At 32.2% G+C, this 22,299-nt stretch overlaps 1 protein-coding gene across 1 annotated transcript; it reads right to left on the minus strand.

Moving 5' to 3' along the window:
• Positions 1-16,651: 16,651 nt before the first annotated feature.
• On the minus strand, positions 16,652-19,152 carry LOC107907561 (uncharacterized). Its single transcript, XM_016834971.2, has one exon. It carries the CDS (start codon positions 18,926-18,928, stop codon positions 16,997-16,999), a length of 1,932 nt encoding a protein of 643 aa, XP_016690460.1. The 5' UTR covers positions 18,929-19,152; the 3' UTR covers positions 16,652-16,996.
• Between the last annotated feature and the right edge of the window lie 3,147 nt (positions 19,153-22,299).

A 22,299-nucleotide genomic window follows, 5' to 3' on the forward strand; every position in this document is an offset into this window, starting at 1 on the left:
ATTATTATTTAATATTTATGAGTCAATTATGGTTTTTAAAATTTTTTTGATATGGTAAATTATGTTATTTGAATGATTAATTAAGTTCAAGTGGTAAGATCTTACTGTCAAGTGGTTTTAGAAAATGAGGTATCGAGACCTCAGTTCTATAAACCAAGTTATAAATATTTTTATAAATATTTATGGGGTGTCATTAAGGTCGTAGTAAGTTTCATTAAGAAATTTTAATGTTTCGATAGTTAATTGATTAAAAAGGACTAAATTGTAAAAGATACAAAAGTTGAATTATATTAATTAAAGGCATAAATAGCTAAGGAAAGATAATTAAATGGACTAATATGGAAAATATATCATATTATAAATGAGTGGACGGTTAAAGCATGAAATAGGTTGAAAATGCATGTATAATTGAAAGGTAAATTAGTAATTTAATAAAGAAATAATTAGTAAAATAAGATAAAAATTGATTGCCATCTTCCAAAATCAAGTTCCACCAAAATTGAAAGAAGAAATCACCATGGAAGATGAGCAAGGTTTGGCTATGGCTATATCTACGCATGGTGAGCCATTTTTCACCCGTTTCTTTAAATTTTTATGTTTTTGAGATTGTTGCAACTAGGTCCAGCTAATCCGTATCTTCAATTTGAAACTATTAATAATATTGAATGTTGCCATTGATGAATCTATGTGATTTTAGTTATTTTATGATGAATTTGAAATGTTGGTTGATATTTAAAAGTATTTTGTTAAGTAATTTTAATGAATTTTTTAATTAGGGACTAAATTGTTAAAATAGTAAAAAAAATACAAGGATTTGTTGTGAAATTGTTGCATAAATGGGTTGTATTTGATTCTATAAATGTTCAGCTGTTATGAATTTGCAATAAAAATGGTTAATTTGCATGTTTTAGGCTCAATGACTAAATTGAATAAAAATGAAAAGTTGAGGGAAATTTTGTAAAAATGTCAAAATTACTAAATTGCATAAAATAAATTATTTTACTATCTAAATTAATTACCAAATAGCCTCTATACTTTAACATTTCTGCGATTTGGCTAGATAAGTTTGTACAGTTAGAATTTAACATCAATATGAATTTTTTTAGTAGATTAACATGGTACAACTTGTATATTTATTTTTAACTGTGGATAATAAATAGTAAATTGAGATATATTATTTTGATGCTCGGTTTGGATTGAACGCAGGATTAGAGTACAATCATGATTTGGTGTGTAATGGGGGATCAGAGTGGAGATGGAATTGATGGAGATATTTGTTTATTACCCAAGTAAATCGAGGTTCAACATTTGTTACAAACTCTCGTGTTATATTTTTTGTTTGACAATTCGATTGGATCAGCTCTTATGAGCTTCTGTTTGGCAATTCAGTTGGATCAGCTCTTATGAGCTTCTGTTTGGTGTTTTGGTTGGATCAGCTCTTATGAGCTTCTGTTTGGTGTTTCGATTGGATCAGCTCTTATGAGCTTTTGTTTGGCGATTCGATTGGATTAGCTCTTGTGAGCTTCTGTTTGGTGATTTAGTTCGATCAACTCTTATGAGCTTCTGTTTGGTGTTTCGGTTAGATCAGCTCTTATGAGCTTCTGTCTGGTCTGTTCGGTTTCTCTGATGATGTACTCTTATCCATAAGTCGTTCTTTGAATGGAAAATCTCGGTAAGGTAATATGTTTAATGAATTTGAAAGATTTTTATTTATTGAATATTGATCTGAATATAAATGAATTCATCAGTTGAGATTTTGGATGATGCTTAGGTTTGTGCTAAGCTTATGGTTGCATTATATCATGTTTAATATTAATGATATGCATTGAAATGGTAAGTGAAATGGAAATATGCTTTTGTTCATGAAAAGGTGGTATGATTCAAAAGGTGTATTTTTTTTAATAAATTGGTTTATCATGTAATTGACCCCAAATGAGTTATATTTATGAATGCACTAACTTGGGTATTGATGATGGTGATTAGGCTTATGTCAAGCTTGAGATTATGATTGATGTTTATGCTTATTTCTGGCATTATACAAATGAAACGGGTAAGAAAATGTAATGAAATGGTAAGTTCATTATTGAAATGTGATATGATGGGAAAGGGATTGATGAATTGAATGATGTAGTTATATATGAGAAATTATGTATGTTATGGATGAACTTACCTATGATGTGAATAAATATATTAACTAGTGAATTGAAGTTATTTAAGTTTATGCTTAGTAAATGAAATAGAAAGTAAGTAAAAGAAGTAATTCATAGTTTTATGAAAAAGTTAATGATGGTGTATAATGATTTATAAAATCCTATGATGTTAGGAATGAAAAATATATATATGATGTTGATAGACATACTCATTTATGAGTTGATGGTTATGTAGTTAATAAATCTTGAGGCACTGGTATAGGTTTATATTTAATCTATTAAGTTCATTGTTGAAATGGATTGTTATATTTAAAGTTTATACGAGCTTACTGAGCATTCATTGCTTACATAGTTATTTTCCTTTACTTTATAGATTATTGGAAGCTCGATAGGGTTGGAAGCTTGTCGGAGATCTATCACACTATCCAATGTCCCCTGCATCTTAAAAAATTGAGAAACAAAATACTCAGAATTGGTCACACAGGCAAAGATACAGGCGTGTGTCTCAGCCGTGTGAAACACATGGCCCAACACACAGGTGTGTGTCTTGGCCATGTGAATCCTGCACCTATTTTTGAGAATCAAACTATCCACACGGCCTAATACACGGGCGTGTTGCTGGCCGTGTGATCTAAGTCTATAGCTACCCTAATTTGAACTTGGGCTGGGACACGCCCGTGTGCTTCACATCGAATACCCATATGGCCTAAGACACTGGCGTGCCACTTGGCCGTGTGAGCCACACGGCCTAACCACACGGGTGTGTATCCCCTGCATCTAAGAAAATTTTTGAAATTTTGCGAAAAATTCTCAGAGTTCTTGATTTAGTCTCGCTTGTTTCTAATGTATACATAGGACCTCAAGGGTCCATTTAAGGGACAACATGATTGAATTATGATTTGATTCGGATATGAATAGTAAAAGACATGAATCAATTGTATTTGTTTTGTAAACTCTGGTGATGCTCTATAACCCTATTTTGAGACAGATATGAGTTAGGCGTGTTACAGGACTTATGTTGATGAACTAGTTGTTATGTTTGGCTTGTAAATATGATAATATGGTTGGTGAGCTTGTGGCATTTGATGTCTTGATGATTGGTGTTTTTATTACCATATTGATGTATGGGTTAAATGGTCAAAGTGGTATGCATTGACATGGTTGAAATGTGATCAATTAAGTTATGCATTGATTTGGAATTTAGTTAAGGTTGTTTGGATGAAAATTTAAGTATGAATGCTTGGTTGTGATTGAGGTGCGCAAATGGCATATTGATTGAATGGACTTTTAGTATATTGAAATGGCTTATTATGCATATTTTGGCATGTTTTGGTGCCTTGATCATAGGTTCATTTGGCGTAATGGTACTTGTTGAAATTAGGTGAAAAAAAAAGGCTTGATTTTGGCCTATTTCCTATCAACACGGCTTAAGACATGGGCATGTGTCTCAGCCGTGTGTGACACACGGTTAGGCGGAATGGCTGTGTGTCCCCTGTAAGTTTTTAATGGTTTCTTTTTTTGAAATTTGCACGGCCTGGCACACGACTTAGCACATGGGCGTATGGCTTGGTCATGTGATCCAAGTCAGAGAGTTACATAGGCACGGACATAAGCTGGGACACAGTCATGTGTCCCTATTTTGAATGTTACACGGACTGAGGCACAGACGTATATCTCAGCTATGTGACCCCTGTAGTATAAATTTTTCTAACTTTTTCCTAAACTTTCTAAATATTTTCAATTTAGTCCCAGACAGTTTCTATTGCATTTGTTATGGCCTTAAGGGTTCAATTAAGGGACGTTATGAATGTATTTGAATGAAATTAGAATATATATTGCATTGATGTATGAAATGGTTTACTATTCTGTTTTTTCAGTAATGCTCTATAACCCTATTTCGGCGATGGATATGAGTTAGGGATGTTACTTTTTTAGCATCGTAAGTTTTTGGAAAACACAATTTGCGTTTGAAAATCCAATGTTTATGGTTAAAACATATGTTGTCAAATAATAATTTAAAAAAATGTTTAACCAATTTCAAATGGAAAATGAAACCAAATTCAAAACCCCAAAGTGTCCAAAACCAACCTAAATTTTACAAAACACATTAACCCTAAATTTTAAATAAATCCGATGAAAACAAAATATTTTAACTGAGCTCTCGTCACACTGATCCGATTAAGTCTGAGGATTACCTAAAATAACAGACAATAAAAAGTGAGTTTCAAAACTCAGTGTGTAACTTTAAATCCGAAAAGAATTACAAATTCAATTTCATATTATAACCTAAGTATAAGCATGACACAATCTAATCCTATGGCATGCCAACTATATCTAACTCTGCCCGAACAGTTAATAGGATAACCAATGTCCAATTACATATCATTACATGTTCAATATCGTAGTTCCATACCATTTCCATCATCGATTCATATTACGAGGCATTTAGCAAGTTCATATCATGCTCGTTTGAACTAAACTCAAAAAAAATTAATTCTCGATATTCAATACCGTCAAATATAATTTGATTCATATGAAAAGTAATAGTCTTACCTCAAAAATCAATATGCTAAAATCATGTATATATATGTGTGTATATATATACTGAACTCGAATCATAAAAGTACAAACCACAGTTTTTGTCACTTGTCTACAACTCTCGTCTTTCCCTTCTCCTGTGACGGCCCGACATCGTCTTTAGCTACGCCGATAATTCAATTATAAAAACAATATCAATTTACATCCAATTCGTGTTAAAATAAATAGCCAACATAATTTGCATTTTGTTCAAAACTTGATCTCACATTCTTTCGTTAAGGACCTTATACATTCCATCTATAACATAATTTCATGATAGTTTTTAATTTATTCCATTTAGTCCCTATTGTTACAAATTTGTTTAACAAGCTTAACTTCGTTTCTAATTTAGTCCTTATCACAATCTAAGCTTATTAACTATTAATTTATTCATACTAAGCTCAAAATCATCAGTTTCACTATAATGAAAACTTGCTAAATATTAACTAGTTGAACAAATTGATACAGCTAATTCAATCTCACATGATCAAGAATCTATAAAATTTTCTAAGAATTTACTTGGTTACCTTGTATAATTCTATGGTCAAATGCTAAAGGTTAAGCAAGGTTTTTCCTTTCTTTCTTTCTCAATTTTGGATGGTAAAGGCTTAAAGAAGATGATGATATGTTGTCATCCCTCTTAGTTTAATATTTATACTTAGATTATGCTTTAATTAATCTAATTTAATTAGTTTTAATTAAGGCATTAATATACTAATCTAATTATAAATTAAACTAAGTGGAAAACATCATCATCTTCCACCATTCCATGTTAAACAATGGTTAACTAACAATTTTTGTCCTTTGGATAATTGCTAATAGTTCCTCAAGCCTTTTCTAAATTAAAACTCAATAGCAATTGGACTTTTACAATTTAGTTCGTAAGTTTTAATTAACAATTTTCCCAGTTAATTTACTTAATCGATCTTTAATATATTTTTACATTAACTTTATTAACCTTTATATTTCATCCTTACGAACTTGGTTTACAAAAACAATGTTTCAAAACCGTATTTTTTGCACCACTTTAACTCGGGTCGTTACAAAACTCCAATTATTTAATTACAATCAATTAAATAATAATTTAAAGAAATTAAATTAACCACCAAGTCATCTCTTAGTTTTAACTAGAAATTGCATTTATTGCAAATAGTAATACATGCAACCTATCTCTTTCGTCATTTTCATTCATTCAACGTATTGGTTCAGATGCAATCCGTAAGGTTGTGTCGACCTAGTTGAGGGACCGATTGGACATATATAATTAGGATTCAAATAATTTGTAATTGAGTTCAGACTCTTCATCTATTAATTTCAACATTATTTAGTCATGAAGTCAATCCACTAAAAGTACTGTGACTAAACTCTCCCTTGTTATATACCATTATGAAAGAAACTTACAATTTTGCCGTCCAACAGCCTTGTCATAGGTGTGCTACCCTCATATGATATCCTTTCTCTCTTTGGGTTAAATTTGTTCACCTAATATGATTCTATTTTATCTCATGTAACCATTGTATCTTTCTTAATGAAAAATTCTATTACTAATACATAGTAATAAAATTATTTGTCATAGACAAATGACCCATGTCCACATTTCTTTTTCATCAACCATTCAATCCGAGAAAGAGGATGTCGTTTACTCTTATTGTGCAATGAGTTCCACTTTTGTAAGTAAAGTTATGTCATAAATAAGTCGTATACCCAACATACTAGCTTTTGACTTTATTACCAATTGAATTTTGGCTTTCAGTATATCAAAGTATACAAGTTACATACACATAGTCAGTTACTTACTCAAGATTGAGATAAGCCACACCCTAAACATCACAAGTGAATAAATCCATAAATGAATTTAGGATAAATTCAACTTGGGTTTAAGTCCAATGTATTGTTAATCCAGACAATCACACTTATGTCTTTATCTTTTAGGAGTCCTCCACTTCGGTACCCAACATAACTTATCCCTCCAATTTGACTTCATAGAATAGTTCCTTGAATTAAATTTCTCAATTTTGATTCTTCAAACTATGAACCATTTAGATTACCTACTAATATAAGTTGTCTTCTCACATTATGATTCGACCACATGATGCAACTTAATATTAGTTAATCTTTAGGTAATCAGTGAGTCAATATAAACATTGTTTATACATTTTAGTTTTCATGCCAAAACCATAAAGGACAAATACAAAAGATGATAATTTAAACAATGAAATTTTATTAACCACTTTGTTGGAAAATTTACAAGAATTCGTGATAAAATAACTACAATAAGGGCACTAGATCTCAACATATATATACACATATATTAATATTCTCATATATAAGCACATTCACTTTTTAATGTTGATTGAGCAATTCACTGTCACTTTATAAACACTTCACATGTTCACTTTTCATTTAGGTGCATTATATCACCAAATTATCATTCATGCACATATATAATATCAATAACTCTTTTTTCAACAAGCTTTCTAATCATCATTATACTTCACATTGAAGGTTCACTTCTTTACATATAAGATTTAAAACACATTTTTCATCATCATCATCATCATCATCATCATCATTCCTACAATTAACAAAGTTTCTTAACAATGCTCTTAAATCCATTTATTATCACATCATACTTAATGTTCACTTTTCTATTATTTTACTTCATTGTATGAAATTACTATATTTTTCTCAATCTTGGCACATAATCGCATTTCATTTTGTTAGATTCACATTTCATTTTGTTAGAGCCACATATCACTTTCATAGTTTATTTATACTTTTGTTGCAAAAATTCAGTTATTAACATCACTATCAAGTTTATTAACCACATCCGCATTTTAAGTCATGGTTTCAAGTCTCAACACATTTAAATATTTCTTTACAACAATTCGTTACATTAATCATTCAACTCAATTCACATATTTATTAATGTATGGTTTGTAAAATCTAAGGGTACTTACCTCTTTGGATGAAAAAAATCAAAACAAAACTTCACTTAGCTTTTCCAACACTTGAATCCACTCAATCATTCACTCAACACTATCTTCTCCACCCATTCAACATAACTCAACATAAAAGTATAAACAAAATATTAATATACATCATCCAACAATTTCTCATACTAATTACCACAAATAACCAAGGTGGAGACGAAAAGAAACATACTTTCTTACATTGATTTGGAGCTTTCTCTCACAATCCAAGCTTTCCCTCACTAAACCACTAAACTTTAGATCTTGAATGAAGATGGTGATGGTCGAAACCAAGAAAAGGAGTATTTTTCAGCAAGGTTTAATGGAGGAAGTTTGGGTTTTTAGATGGGGTTTATGTAGAAATAAAAAAAGAATAATGGCCATGGAAGGAGACCCTTTCCCCCCTGTTGTTGTTGTTTCAGAATAAAAGAATGAGAAAAAAAATCTCATTTTTCTCTAATTTTATTCACCATTAAGAAAAATGAAAATTATTTCATACACCGCTTGTGGATTTTTTTAAACTCCACAAGCACGTTGAGGGTTTGACAAGTGTATTATAGTGAGTGGTAAAAATTAATTATATAAATAAATGTGACACTTGTCACACAATCAACCCTCTTGTGGAGTTTAAGAGACTTCACTAACAGTGTATCAAATAATTACCCTAAAAATAGATAAAAGTAAAATAAAAAAGTCAAAGTTACTTTAAATGTGTAGTCTACATACAATTCACATGTTTAAAATTCAATACAATTGCTCAAAATCATTCAAAAAAATTTTAATATCTCAAAATATAATATTTTCAATATAATTTCCATGTGAAATAACCAAAATGTCCTTTTACGAAAAATCCACTTTAGCCCCTTTTTCACTTACTACCTTTCTTCATTCCATTCACGACACTAAATGCCTCAAAATTTTCATGGTTAACACTTGTGATCCATAATTATTGATTATTCACACAATAATTTTCATTTATAATATTTCTCAATAAAATGGAAAATTATTATTTAGTCCCTAAACTTTTATTTGCATTCAATTTAGTCCTAAAAGTGGTCTTCATCATACTAATATATGTTCCAACTCATTCTCATTCCAAACAATCATTACTAACTCATATTGTCTCAATTTGGTCAAATTGCATTTTAGCCCTCTAATTTTTTAAAATTTATAATTTGGTCATTTTTCCACATTTTCACGTTCACAATTTTCTACATTGATTTTCGACTATAATATCAATTTAATTCCTTATAAATCCCCTTTATCTGACTCATTTTTTTTTAATTTTCTCGAAAGTCACTGAAGATGATCTTGGAACAATACCAAATGTAACAAAAAAAATAGGGAATTACAAATAGAAAATGTTAAAGTGACTTAGCTAATATGTGACTTAAATGAGTAATTAGTTATAAGTGGGACCATATGTGAATAAATATGATAATAATAAATTAGTAAAATGAGAATTTGATGTTGAGATACCATTTGTATAATAAGAAAAGAAAAAAATTAAGTATCCGATTTGTAAGCATCTAAAATAAGAGAAAATTGTATAGTTATTGATGAAAAATGCACATAATATGAAAAATAGAATGAAATATTGTGTGATTAAGTGAATGTTGTACAAATGAGTAAAAAATGTTAACAAATGGTAATCACCTTAAATAATTGAAATGAATAAATAAAATGAATCATACTTGAGTGTTTTGAGTCTTCATAAAGAACCAATAAGTTAGTGGAATTAAATCTTCATTAGTAAGTGAAATATTTGAATTTATACTCCATATTTATAAAAGACTTAACATTAATATGACATAAGGTTAAGTAGGAAATTTCATACTTACTAAGCTTTTGAGCTTACTGCGTTAGTTGCTTAAACGCAAATGTGAAAGACTTTTCTAAGAAGCTTGAGATTGTATCTTAGGAGGATCGCATCACCATACGAGGTTTAATGAGTGTAAATTAGTGGATTTTGTATTAACTTATAATGGTGTAATAGCATGCACACAAAGTCTTAGGCTAGTTTAAGTGTCCTTTAATTACATTAGCCTACGTTGATATGTTATTTAAAACCATGTTGGTATTTTTAAGTTTTGGTTATTAAACTGACTTTAAAATGTTTATGTGATGAATTTTTATTTAAATAAGCTTCGATAAGGTTTTAAAATGATTTGAAACTTATCGGTATGTTTTGATGATGTTTGAGGATAATTTGAAGTGTTTTTGAACCAATTTTGATGTTTCTTACACCCTGATTTTGAATTTTGGGGGTTTGGTACTGATACTTGCAAGTTAGTAGTAAAAAAACTACAATAGACATGTCAACTATCTATACTTATGGGAAAAGTATCGATACTTGTCTCTCAAGTATCGAGACTTAGCTTACTACACCTTCAAGGCTTGTATTTTTTAGCCATTTGAACTACGAGAACCCCAATTTTATGTTTTGGACATGTCTAAATAGCTTAAATTTATTCAAAATTTTAAAATGTGTTTAAAGCTTTATGTTGAAAATTATTTTAATGGATTTTAATAAGTGGTGCAAATGACATTTTTGCTAAAGGGGAAATTATGCAAAAGCTAATGAAGTGTTATTATGACATTATTTATTTGTGTTAGTTGTCGAACCATGTAAGGGGTGTGATTTTCTACAATTCGTTGTGGCAAATTAGAGTCTTTTCGGCACTTAATGAGCTTGTTTTCAAGTATTTATAGCTTGTGCTTAATTTTAGTAAAATAAGCATTTTTACGCATATTTTGGCTATGGAATGACCTAACGGGCCAATACGGACCTAGGGATGGCCTAACATGTTTATCTAGTTTGCAGGACATTTTTTTTAAGCTAAGAATGTGAAGGATGTAGAAAACGTCGCGACACCGGCATGTGGTGTCGCAACACCACACTTTGAATCCAAGTAAGTCACCCATGAAGTACAGTATTGCCATATTGGTCCTGTGGTGTCGCGACACTGGAGTGACGGAATGCAAAAATAATTCAAGCATGTTTTCATCTGCACAACACATACTATTCAGCCTTATGGCTTGTAATTGACCTAGTTAAGGAGGACATTTGGCTATAAATATTGATGTTTAGCCTAAGTTTAGGAGGCTTGGCCGAGTGAGCCATTTTAGATTAGATTTTTATGAGTTTATTTTCATTTTTAGTTTTATTTCAATTTAGTCCTTTTATTTAGAAAACAAATTTTTTCATTTGTTCTAACTTGGATTCAAATTGGATCTAAGCTTTCATTTATTAAATGTTTATCAAGTTCTTTCTGGTTTTCAATTGCAATCAGCATTATCTTCACAACTGCCAAAGGAATTTCAACTTTCACACACAAATCAATATCAAAATAGATCAATTTCTCTATTCCCTTTTTCCATTTAAATATTTGCGTTGCATGGTTAATATGAAATTAGAGGAAATTGCATCTAGATCCATAAGCAGCTAATTTCCTTAGGGAGATTAACAATCGGATGTGAGAATAATTAACGAAAGAATTAGGTGTGATTAAACCCTAGGATTGACGATCCTAGGAAGTAATTTAGGTAAACCGAATACCTCATAATTTATCTTGATTTAAATGATGAATTCGAAAGATAAGTTGTTTTTGTTGATTAATTAATTAATTAGAGACCGAAAAATAATAACTAATTCGATAAAACCCGAATTTTGAAGTTAATTAGGAACACTGACATGAGCTAATCTTCAGCTTGTTTAATTAAGTTAATTTTGATTGTTAGATTGTCTTCCTTAGTTTTATTTGATTTATGCTATTTACATTTTTTTTGTACTATAATTTTTTGTTATTACTGTTTAGCCCTGTTAGTGTAGAAAAGTGAATTTTAGTTTAATTCAACCTCCCTTGAGTACGATCCTCAGAATACTTTCGAGAGTGTTTCGTTGTAACACTTTATTATATTACAATTTGTCCTATATACTTGCAGACATAACTGCTTTATTAATTATCTTTTTGTTGCAGTATTTCCAATCTAAACGTTTGCACATCTAGCAATGGTCAAGGTGTTACAAAAATTTTATAGTTTCCCATCAATGTCTCGAGACACAAGACTATTTGTGTCTCGAGACATAAAAGATCAAACGCAAAACTTTCTTTAGGGGAGCAAAGTTTCGAAACTTACCCTAAAAGTATTGAGACATTCAGCCATGTCTTAAGACATGCAAGTTCAAAAGCAAAGTTTTTCTTCAAGGATGCAATATCTTGAGATGTCTCTTCAAATTCTCAATACTTGTTCTTGATGTCTAATGACATCCTTTCAAAGTCTCAAGACAAGTTGTTTTCTAACTATTATAATTTTCAACGATGTCTCAAAACATCACTTCAAAGTCTTAAGACTCATTCTTGATGCCTTGAGACATCTCTTCAAAGTCTTGAAACATTTTGTCTTCTAACATTTATATTTTCAATGATGTCTTGAGACATCCCTTATATGTCTTGAGACATAAATTTGCAGATTGCATGAATGTACGAAACTAATACTCCTAACAGTTAGAAACTCCCTCCAACAATTCTAAACGTCTCCAAAACAATAAGAAATTATAAATATGATCCAATGAGACTCAAATGAAGACAAGAAACAATGATACAAAGTTCGTTGAGCAAAAATCCAATCTTTTCATTTGTTTTACTCATTTTCACTTGTAAACACTTATGATCTTATTTCTCAATCATTCTTTCAAGTGTTAGACTGTATTTGAGAGAGCTAAATCATTGTATATTTACCTTTTTGAAAGGTTTCATTTTTTTTTAATTTTATTTATCAACTTGTGAGGGTTTACTTAAGATTTTGAGCAGAAAACCTTAAAGGGAAGCGGTCTTATCTTAGCTATTCAAAAGATAGTGTATTGTAAAGATTATAGTTTGTCTTTGAAAGGTATAAACTAGTAGATTGGAAAAAATCCTTAGTTGTGCTAAGCTAGAGTAGTAGAAGTAGGCAATTAAGGTCAAACCATTATAAATCCTTGTGTCTTTGATTTGTGCCTTCATATTCTTTTTTTTTAGAACACCAAATTTACCCCTGCCTATCTTGGTGTAATTTGAGCTTAACAACTATAAAGCCATATTACATAAAAGAAGGCTTGATGGTGATCTTTTCAGTTAGCTGACAATAAAATTAGTATTTGTTCGGTTATTTCATGGATTTGTGATTTTGATACCAAGTGATAAATAATGTATTATTATCTAGTAAGTCTCGAACGAACTTACAGTTTTAAAAATATTTGTCACAGAAGATATCATATTGAAACTATGGATAAAAACATTGAACTATTATATATTACATCATTATATCAATAAGAAATATTTACTAGAAAATTATCCACCTTTTTTCCCGCTAGTTTATACTATACAAATATTGGTATGTTTGAATCGAATCACATTATATAAACTAGAAGTTTAGTAGTCCAAATACTTTAATTACTTGGCACAAATCACCAATTAAAACTAGTAAAAATCTACTTCACTTTTAGAATGTATTCAAGGTGATATGTGTAGCCTATTCATCACCATGTGATTGCATAATTTTGATAGATACATCTATAAGATTGGAACATATGTATTTATTATCAACTTGCAATCAAATGATTATGACATTGCTTAATCAATTAAATTAAGAGCACAATTTCCAAATTTTGCAATTAAGGAAAATCATCTTGGTAATGCTAATGAGTTTATATCTTACAATTTTAATGATTATTATATGTCAATTGGACTAAGTTTTGAAATGCCTATTGTAGATGTACATACACAAAATAGCTTAAGAAATCATTCATTGAATGCCTTCGGTTAACAACTTAGCCATTACTGATGAGAACAAAACTTTTCATATTTACATGGAGATATGTTATTTTAAATGTAGCAACACTTGTACGCATTAGGCTATTAAGCTATTATAAATACTCTCTATTATAATTGATTTTGGGTTTAGAGACAAATATTTTTAACTTTAGAATTTTTAAATATAAACTATTAATTAGAGATTCATTTATAGATGATTAGGAGAAAATACATTACCATTATCTCGTCTAGATCCTCATACAAAAGAATGTGAAGTAAAAGTTCAAAATATAATTTATTTGCAAAGTGCTGCAAATCTTAAACTTAAAAAGAGAGTAATCAAGTCTCATATATACCAACTAAAATGCTTCAAATCAAATTTATGTTCGAGTAAGATTACAAGTTAAACAAAAAAAGTAAGTCAAGGTTAAGTTTGGTAAATCAATTGGCTCCAAAGGTCAAAATCCTCATAAAGAAAAATAGTAATCAAGATGATTGTATAGCAGAGATATAAATTCCTTAAGAGAAATAAGACATAAGTAATCGTGCTTCAAAAATGAAAATCAAAACAGAAGGATCTTAATAAATTATGTCACTATAAAATATATATATAGAACCAAAATGAAAAGTTGTCAACCACATATTTTACATATAGTGTTACTGTTGAAATAATAAAAAAATGATATTAAACCTAAACTTGTCAATAGAATTAAATTCACTTTCAAAACATAAAATTTTTAGACCAGAAGCTCAGACACCTAAATGTGCGGATAGTTTTATTTTTTTTCGTGAAAGCAAAATGAAAAAAGTTGGAAGTCTTCTAAAATATAAAGCATGAATCATAATATAATGATTTTTGCAAAGGCATAGCATGGATTATGAAAAAATTATTCTATACACTATCAATTTCAAAAAAAAAAAAAAAAACCATCAATGTAATTAAATGGATGCTGTTACAACCTATAAGGATGATTAAATAGTAAAGTTTATATAAAAATCCATAAAAGATTTAAAATGTAAATAACATTTGGAAATTCTCGAGAAATTTGTTTAATATGCATATGTAGATCCTTAGACGGGTTGAATTAAAGCTTGAATCTGATCACCACATATGAATTCAATATTGTGACCAAATACAACCTTAAGACAGAATACTTGATAAGAAATGGTCCTGCAGTTGGCGTATTAGTAATTAGTGTTTGAATTCCTTAAATTAAGCAGATTTTCTACATTAGTGCTAGGAATTTCCTTGTACTATTAGCCTTAATCAAATTACTAATTTTTAGGGATAGGCTAATTTCTAGAGATTATTTCCTTTTTTATTTTTCCTGCTATTCTTTAAAAGGCTGTATTCAGATTAAAAGTAATAAGAGAGAATCATTCTTCTTCCTAAAACTTGTTCAATTAGCCTAACATCCATGGCTAGTTATCCCAGCTTTGCATGCAAAGGTAATTGTAAACAAGAGAGTGGCCTGCAATCCATGTAGAACTATAAAGATTGCTATTCCTAAAGAACGTTATATTTCTCAAACTTCTTTATCTCCCTATACAATGAGATGATACAGCGTATACTTCTCAAGAGCAACAAAGGGAATAACTGAATTCATTCCAGTAAGGTTTATGATCACCTTCTAGTTGCTAATTGCCATCTCCCAGATTCCAAAAATCAAAGGTTGGCAGAATTTAGAAAGGAAGCGTAAGGGAGACATCAGATTAATTCCTACTTCATAGAATAGTTTTGTTAGGTAATCACCAAGTTCAGCAATCTACAGCAGGATTCAAACAACTAGGTTGAAATAACTCACAATATATGCAGGTTTCATTAACATTTTTACTAGCAATAATAGAAACGGCAAGTTTTTATTGTTACAGGCTAGGAAAACCCACACACAAAACATAAAATTATGAATTGAACTACCTTTAAGAGAATATCCAACTCCTCATTATGTTCCTCTTGCCATTCATCCAAAGATCAAACTTCAGGTTATTTACATGGATATGAACTTGTTTCTATATTACAGAATTCAGACCAAGAATCCTCCAAAACCAGAAAGTGTAACATAATGCTGAAGAATGCATTTTCTACAACTCAGAGCCTATCTAGACCAGTCTTAACAAATAGCACTAGCTTACACGCATACATCAAGACAAATAGTTGCACTTGTAAGAACAAGCAGCTATTTGTAATTTCAAATGCCCAGAAAGCTTCAAAATAGCATTTTCAGGATTCAAACTGTAGAATAATGCACACCAACCGAACATATTCATCAAAATTAAGAATAAACAACCAGCCACCTCTTAATAAAATAAAACTTCTGGGCTAAGAGAATAGCAAAAGCTGCACCTTTCTAGATCCAATAAAGAAGTCCCTAAAACAGGGAGCTGCACAGTTAATATCTGTTATATTTTATCAATAATCCAGCCCTACTAATACCATCAACCAAAAAGGAAAACCATACAGTCCAGAAAAATACCTAACAAATATCACTACACAGAAGAACAAGAGAAATCTATATTTGTTCCATTGAAGTTCCTGCGAAACCTCCTTCAACAAATAGTAGTACAACTGGATTCCAAAAATTAGGTTATCATCCATCTGTAATAAAGTTTAAATAAAAGCAGAGCTTACACAAGTCATGACGTGCATCATACCAAATGGGTTTTAAGACGGGACACTCTTAATCTAAAATTCTGATCTAAAGGAGAATGTAACACCACAAACTCGAAAAGAATCATTAAGTATTCACTTCTTTTACTTCTTTCCTTTCAGTTCCCTCTCTAGGTGAACCTTTTATGGTCGTTAAATAGTTAGGGAACTAACCGCAGAATGAAAATACTGCTATCGTGATCAGTCTCATAAGAAAAAGAGAGTAAATAAGGGTAAAAGCTTAGAATTTAGAGTCTCCATAGGAAAAATAGTTTTTCAATCATCTCCCCTTAATCTAGCTGGACTCAACTACATCAGTCAGGTTCATAACACAAAATCATTTGAAAGAATATAAGCTAGGTTGCACATTCTCATTGGCCCACTACAAATAAAAATTTAAACTTACACTAAACCTAACAGTATATTACTCTAGTTTCAACCGTTACGACCTACTTATGTCTAGCAAAATTTAATCAAAGGCAGAAAGTTTTAACATAAAAAAGAAGGGGCTACAAATAAAAATAAGACATCCATTCCAGAAACAAAACCAGTGTTCTGCAACAATATAGAAACGAGCAGTATGCTTACATGGTTACAGTTCCGCAAGAATATAATGTGCTCCACGAGAGAGTCCAAAGTGCAAATAGATACAACAATTAAATTCACAAGCCGCCAGTAGAAATCAATGGTCAAGTCAACAACAAGAAACAGAAGCTTTGACAGAAGATGTTCTAGATTACAAACAGAATATCCAGTAATTCTACAAAAGTGAGCAAACACATATCTCCTTGAAAAGAGAAAGGAATATTAAAAGAAAACAGAAATTTTGTATGGAAAAAACAATCTCATCAGAATTCAATTGCATGTATAAATGCCACTCTGATACCGATGATTTACCTCATAAAAATCTGTCTTACCCTCGGTAGCAGGCTTCAGACAGACCCCAGATAATGAAGTAGCTCCTTGCACTGAAAATTTTACATAACCAACAACTTCTAGTTCTTCATCAATGTCAGCAGAATCCAAAGGCATCCTTACCCTCAATTTGCCAGGAGTACCCTTCAGTGGAACCTCTGGCACATGCCACTTCAGTTCTCTCTCTGATCTGTTCAACACAGCTTTAGGTGAAACCTTTAACAATGTTGGATCAACGGGCAATTTCAGGACAAAAGTTACATCAGTCAATGGTGCTAATAACTCCGGATTTGAAACATACTGTATCATCACAGAAAGTAATGTCCCACTAAGACGCTTGATCAACCTAACTCTCAGAGGCAATGGTGTCAACCTAGGTAACAAACTGTACTTCAAAATTGGTATAGGCTCCTCAGATGGGGCAGTTCTAACATGAAACATTCCATTTCCTAGGCTACTAATCTGAGAACTCTGTATAACAAACCTCTTAACCGAACTAGTTCCTTCAACACGAAACGAAAACTCAGTATCCTTATCACCACAAACTTTAGGAGGCATCGTTCTCAAGTAAACCACACCCATTAGTCCAACTCTAGCTAGCAATGATTCCCTAAACTCCGCACTGATCTCCTCTGAAATATACATTTCGGGACCTTTCATCTCAGTACTCTTCACCAAAAGATTCTCAAGAGACTTCCCTCCATCAGCACCAGCCGCAGCTGCAGTTGGGGCAGCACTATCCCCAGTTTGCAAAAGTTCAAGCCCACTGAGCCCTTCCTGTTTCTTAACCTTTTTATTTTCCAAAAACTCCGAAGCATCCAAGCCACCACCCCAAGCATCAGTAAACCCTTCAAAAGCTTCTCCAAGAGTAGCCTGTTCACTGCCAAACTCAATTCCTCCGTACTTCCCCTCAAATCCTTCAACAGTAATGTCCGTAGATTGGGTTGCTTCAGCCGGGGGCAATGTAGTCACCTCTAACCCTGCCAACGCCAATGTTAAATCAGTAGCTGATGGATCCTTCGTCTTCTTAAACCCTCCAACTAAATCTTCTTGCTTATTTATGGCCTCACTGGCAGCAAATGGATCCTTCTCTGCTTCTGATTCCTCTGCTTTAATCATTTTCTCGTCTTGCTCAATTGTACTTTGAGGTACAATCGTTGAAACTTTCTGATCGCCAGCCGCTAGAGTTTCCGGAGGCAATTCGAAACTCGCATTGGAAAAGGCTTCAATGTTGGATTGGTGTTCGGTGGAGTGAAGTTCGACGGCAGGCCACGTTTCAGCACCACGGATCTTGGCTTCAGTGTCGAGTGCAGAATGGACCATCTTGGCAATCCCGTCGCCGTGCATATAGGAGAGCATGGCAGCGAGACGGATGTTGCTGACTCCACGTAGGACGATGTCGAGTGCCATGTAAACCTCGGCGTATTTTCGGGCGAGCTTTTCAGGGGTGACGTCGACGCCACGGCAGGCCGTTACGATGACACTAACGGCTTGGTTAACGATATTTATGCACTCAAATACGTTGATCGAATTGTCGTGATCGGCAGTAGTGATTCCGAGGACGTAAATGGAGTTTACAAGGCGGTAAACAACGCGATACTTACTTTCAACGCCGACGATTAGTTGGCCACTGGAGGCGGAAAGGGGGTCGTCGCCGATGGATTCAGTGGCAGCACTAGGTTCGGCAGTAGATGAGGAGGAAGAGGAGGAGGTAGCAGCGACGGAGGAAGGGGACTTGTTGGAGAAGGCAAGACGGGTCTGGCGGAAGGCGTGGAGAGCAATTAGAGCACGGGCAGGAGGGAACCATTCTCGGGTTTGGAGAAGGATGTCAGATCCGTTGGCTGGCTGGAGAGAGAGAGCCAAGCACGACATTTTTGTTTTATTTTCGAATTATGGATGATGTATCGATCTGGTAGGGCAGATCCACCAGGGCTATGAAATTACAGCCTTCAAATGGGATCCACGGATGAGTCTTACTTTGGATCTCTGCGATTAGGTTTTGTTTGCAGTGAAAACAAGGAGAGGGGACTGCCTTCAGGGAGATGTTGAACTTGCCGGTGGTTTGGGTGTGATGGGCCCAAACCTCTCAAGACGTTGTTGGGCTTTCTTCCAATTTACTCTCAGAATACTTATATTAAGTTCAACCTCTAAAAACATCACTCCTCGTATATTAATTTTTATTTTAAATTATGACACTATTACAATTTGTGCTTAAATTATTAATAAATTGAACAAATATATATTATCACCAAAAAAACTCAACTATATCCAAAAAATTCATGTACTTTTTAATTATTGTGTGGCTGAGAAAACTTTTTAAGTTAGGTATTCTTTTTCCAATCATATGGTAGTTCAAAAATACATATGTTTTTTTAGGAGATGCTTAAATTTTTTAAAGGCCAAGTCATGAATAAATCAGTTGAATATGATATATTTTACCAAATTTATCAGTAACTTAATAATAATTTGTAATGATGTCATAATTTGAATAATATTTTAATGTATAAAGATAAATCTTGAGCAATTTTTAGTAAAAAGACTAAAAATGAACTTACATAATAGTATAAGGACTCAACATAGACTTTGAGTATTTTATTTTAAGGTAAGCCATACAAATCATAAATCTCTTATCAAATTTTTGAAGCAATATACAATTGTCGAAGCCGTCAAAAATAAAATCTATTTCAAAAAGAATAATTAATAAAAACAACAAGTAAAGTCAAATCCATAGAAATCGATGGATATTTTATTCCTACAACTAAAACAAATAAAATAAAGAGGAATGGGGTTTTGTTTAAAGAAAAATTTAAAAATTAAAATTAAGAATTTAGAAAAAAAAACAAAGAAAGCAATAATCAAAATTTTGGGAAGAGGGGAATGAGATAAAACTTTAGTCAAAATAAATTCTTCAATTAATTCAAGGGTTTGATCATTGATGGAAAGATAAATTTCAATGTTTTTTACACTACAAAAAACATGTTAAAGGTGACACATGACTTGAGACGTATCAGGGTTTCATCTTTTTAAATTGACCCACATCAATATGTAGATGCACATAAGTAGGTCTCCTTAGGTAGGCATTGAAGAGACATCACCACGGCGCGTCTCCTTAGGCCTAACTTAAGGAGATGATTCTGCCACGTCTCCTTGGAATTAACCAATGGAGACCCTAAGCTGTGTCTCTCTGGAGTACCTATAGAGACGCTTTCTTGCGTCTTCTAAGTTGTTGATTGTAGAGACGTCAATCATCATCTTCGTAGGTCTCTAAATTGTTTTCCAAAACTTAAACACCTAAATGTTCTGTTCTTGCTTTCTTCGTAAGTCTCTTGAATCTTGTTTTCTTTCTTCCAACGTCAATCTCTCATTCTCCCTAATTTTCACTTCCTTACGAATTCATGATCTTGGAGTAGAGACAATGGTATGTCCATCTTTACTTTCTTGAAAATTTATCCATCTATACGATTTCAAATCCACTTATATCAAGTTTAATAAGGGTTATTTTATTTAATTTTATGTATATTATTCCAAATATCCATTGCATGAATGAATTTGTGATATAAGTATTTTATATGTACATCTGCAAATAATGAATAAGTTTGTTACTGAACATGCACCTTATATATTTGTTAAAATGGCTAAGTCAATGTATTGTTTATGATGTAGACATTGGACAAAAGTTGGATTAATGCTCCCAAATTTAGCATGGTTTACATGAATGGAATAATTTCGTTCATTGAATTTACCACCAAGAATAGCATAAACAACCAGAACATTTATTGTCTGTGCAAGAAGTGATCTAATAGATTTCCCTTCCACCCCAAAGTTGTACATAATCATCTTTGACTATATTGTTTTGTGAAAGGGTATAAGAGATGTATTTTTCATGGCGAAACTTTTGCATCAATTTTTCCATCAAATTCCCCAATATGGCAAGTCATACGAGAAGTTTAAATAATACTGATATTGATTTAGGAACTAGGGACTTGACAATGGAGGTTATTGGATTAAATGTGCCAGTACATGACAGAGATGAAATTAGTCACAGTGATCATGTTAATGGTGGAAGTGATGTTGATTCCACTTTGCTTCCTTCTGAGGATGTTGGACAAACCACCAATGAAATCAACAATCTTATAGATAATTGTAAGGTACCTCTTTATCCCAATTGTCAAAAATACTCTACCATATCATTCATCTTGTGACTCTTTCATATAAAGGCCTTGAATGGGTGGTTAGAAAAATCAGTTACCAAATTACTAGATTTATTAAATAATGTTTTTCACACTTCCCTCCGTGCAACATATTATGAATCAAAGTAAACTCTCAAGAAGTTTTATCTTGGTTATATCAAGATTCATGCATGTCCAAATGATTGTATATTATATTGGGCTTCGGATGCAAATGCTACAACATGTCGAAAATGTGGGCTCTCGAGATGGGTTACAAGTGCAGGTAAAGGAACTGAAAATTTAGCTAAGGAAGCAACAACAACCCCTTCGCATCAAAAGCATGCAAAAGTCCTCAAGTACTTTCCTTTGATCCCGAGACTAAAAATATTATTCAAGTCATCCACAATTGTGGCTTCTATGGCTTGGCATGACTATTCTCGTGTCAAAAATGAACTTCTTTGACATCCCATTGATGTTGAAGCTTGGAAAGCTTTTGATGAGAGGTTTATAGACTTCACATTTGACCCTCGCAATATTCGTCTAGGATTGGCAAGTGACAATTTCAATCCTTTTCAAACAATGAGCACCACACATAGTATGTGGTCGGTGGTGTTGATCCCGTACAACATGGAACCATTAACATGTATGAAGGCTTCATTTCTCATTTTATCGGTGATAATACCATGTGAAAACGGTCCTGGTAACGACTTTGACATCTACTTATAGCCATTAATTGATGAATTTAAATAACTTTGGGATGGTGTAACACCCCCAACCCGTATCCATTGTTGGAATAGGGTTTCAGAGTATTACCAAAACTTTCAGAACATTTTTCAAACAAATTATGTAACTTACTATTCATTAGTCAAGAACCTTCAAAACGTCCCTTAATTGGACCCTCGAGGGCTAATACGAGCATTAGAATTGAGTCAGGACTTAATCGAAAACTCTAAGAATTTTTCGTGACATTTCAAAATTTTTCCAATGTGCAGGGCTCACACTGTAATGGCTGGATTTTGGGCCTAGTCGAAATAGTGGTTTTGGGACCACAAATCCAACTAGAAAATTTTTATT

The sequence above is a fragment of the Gossypium hirsutum genome, chromosome A08 (genome assembly GCF_007990345.1).
Source record: "Gossypium hirsutum isolate 1008001.06 chromosome A08, Gossypium_hirsutum_v2.1, whole genome shotgun sequence".
NCBI classification, from domain to species: Eukaryota; Viridiplantae; Streptophyta; class Magnoliopsida; order Malvales; family Malvaceae; genus Gossypium; species Gossypium hirsutum.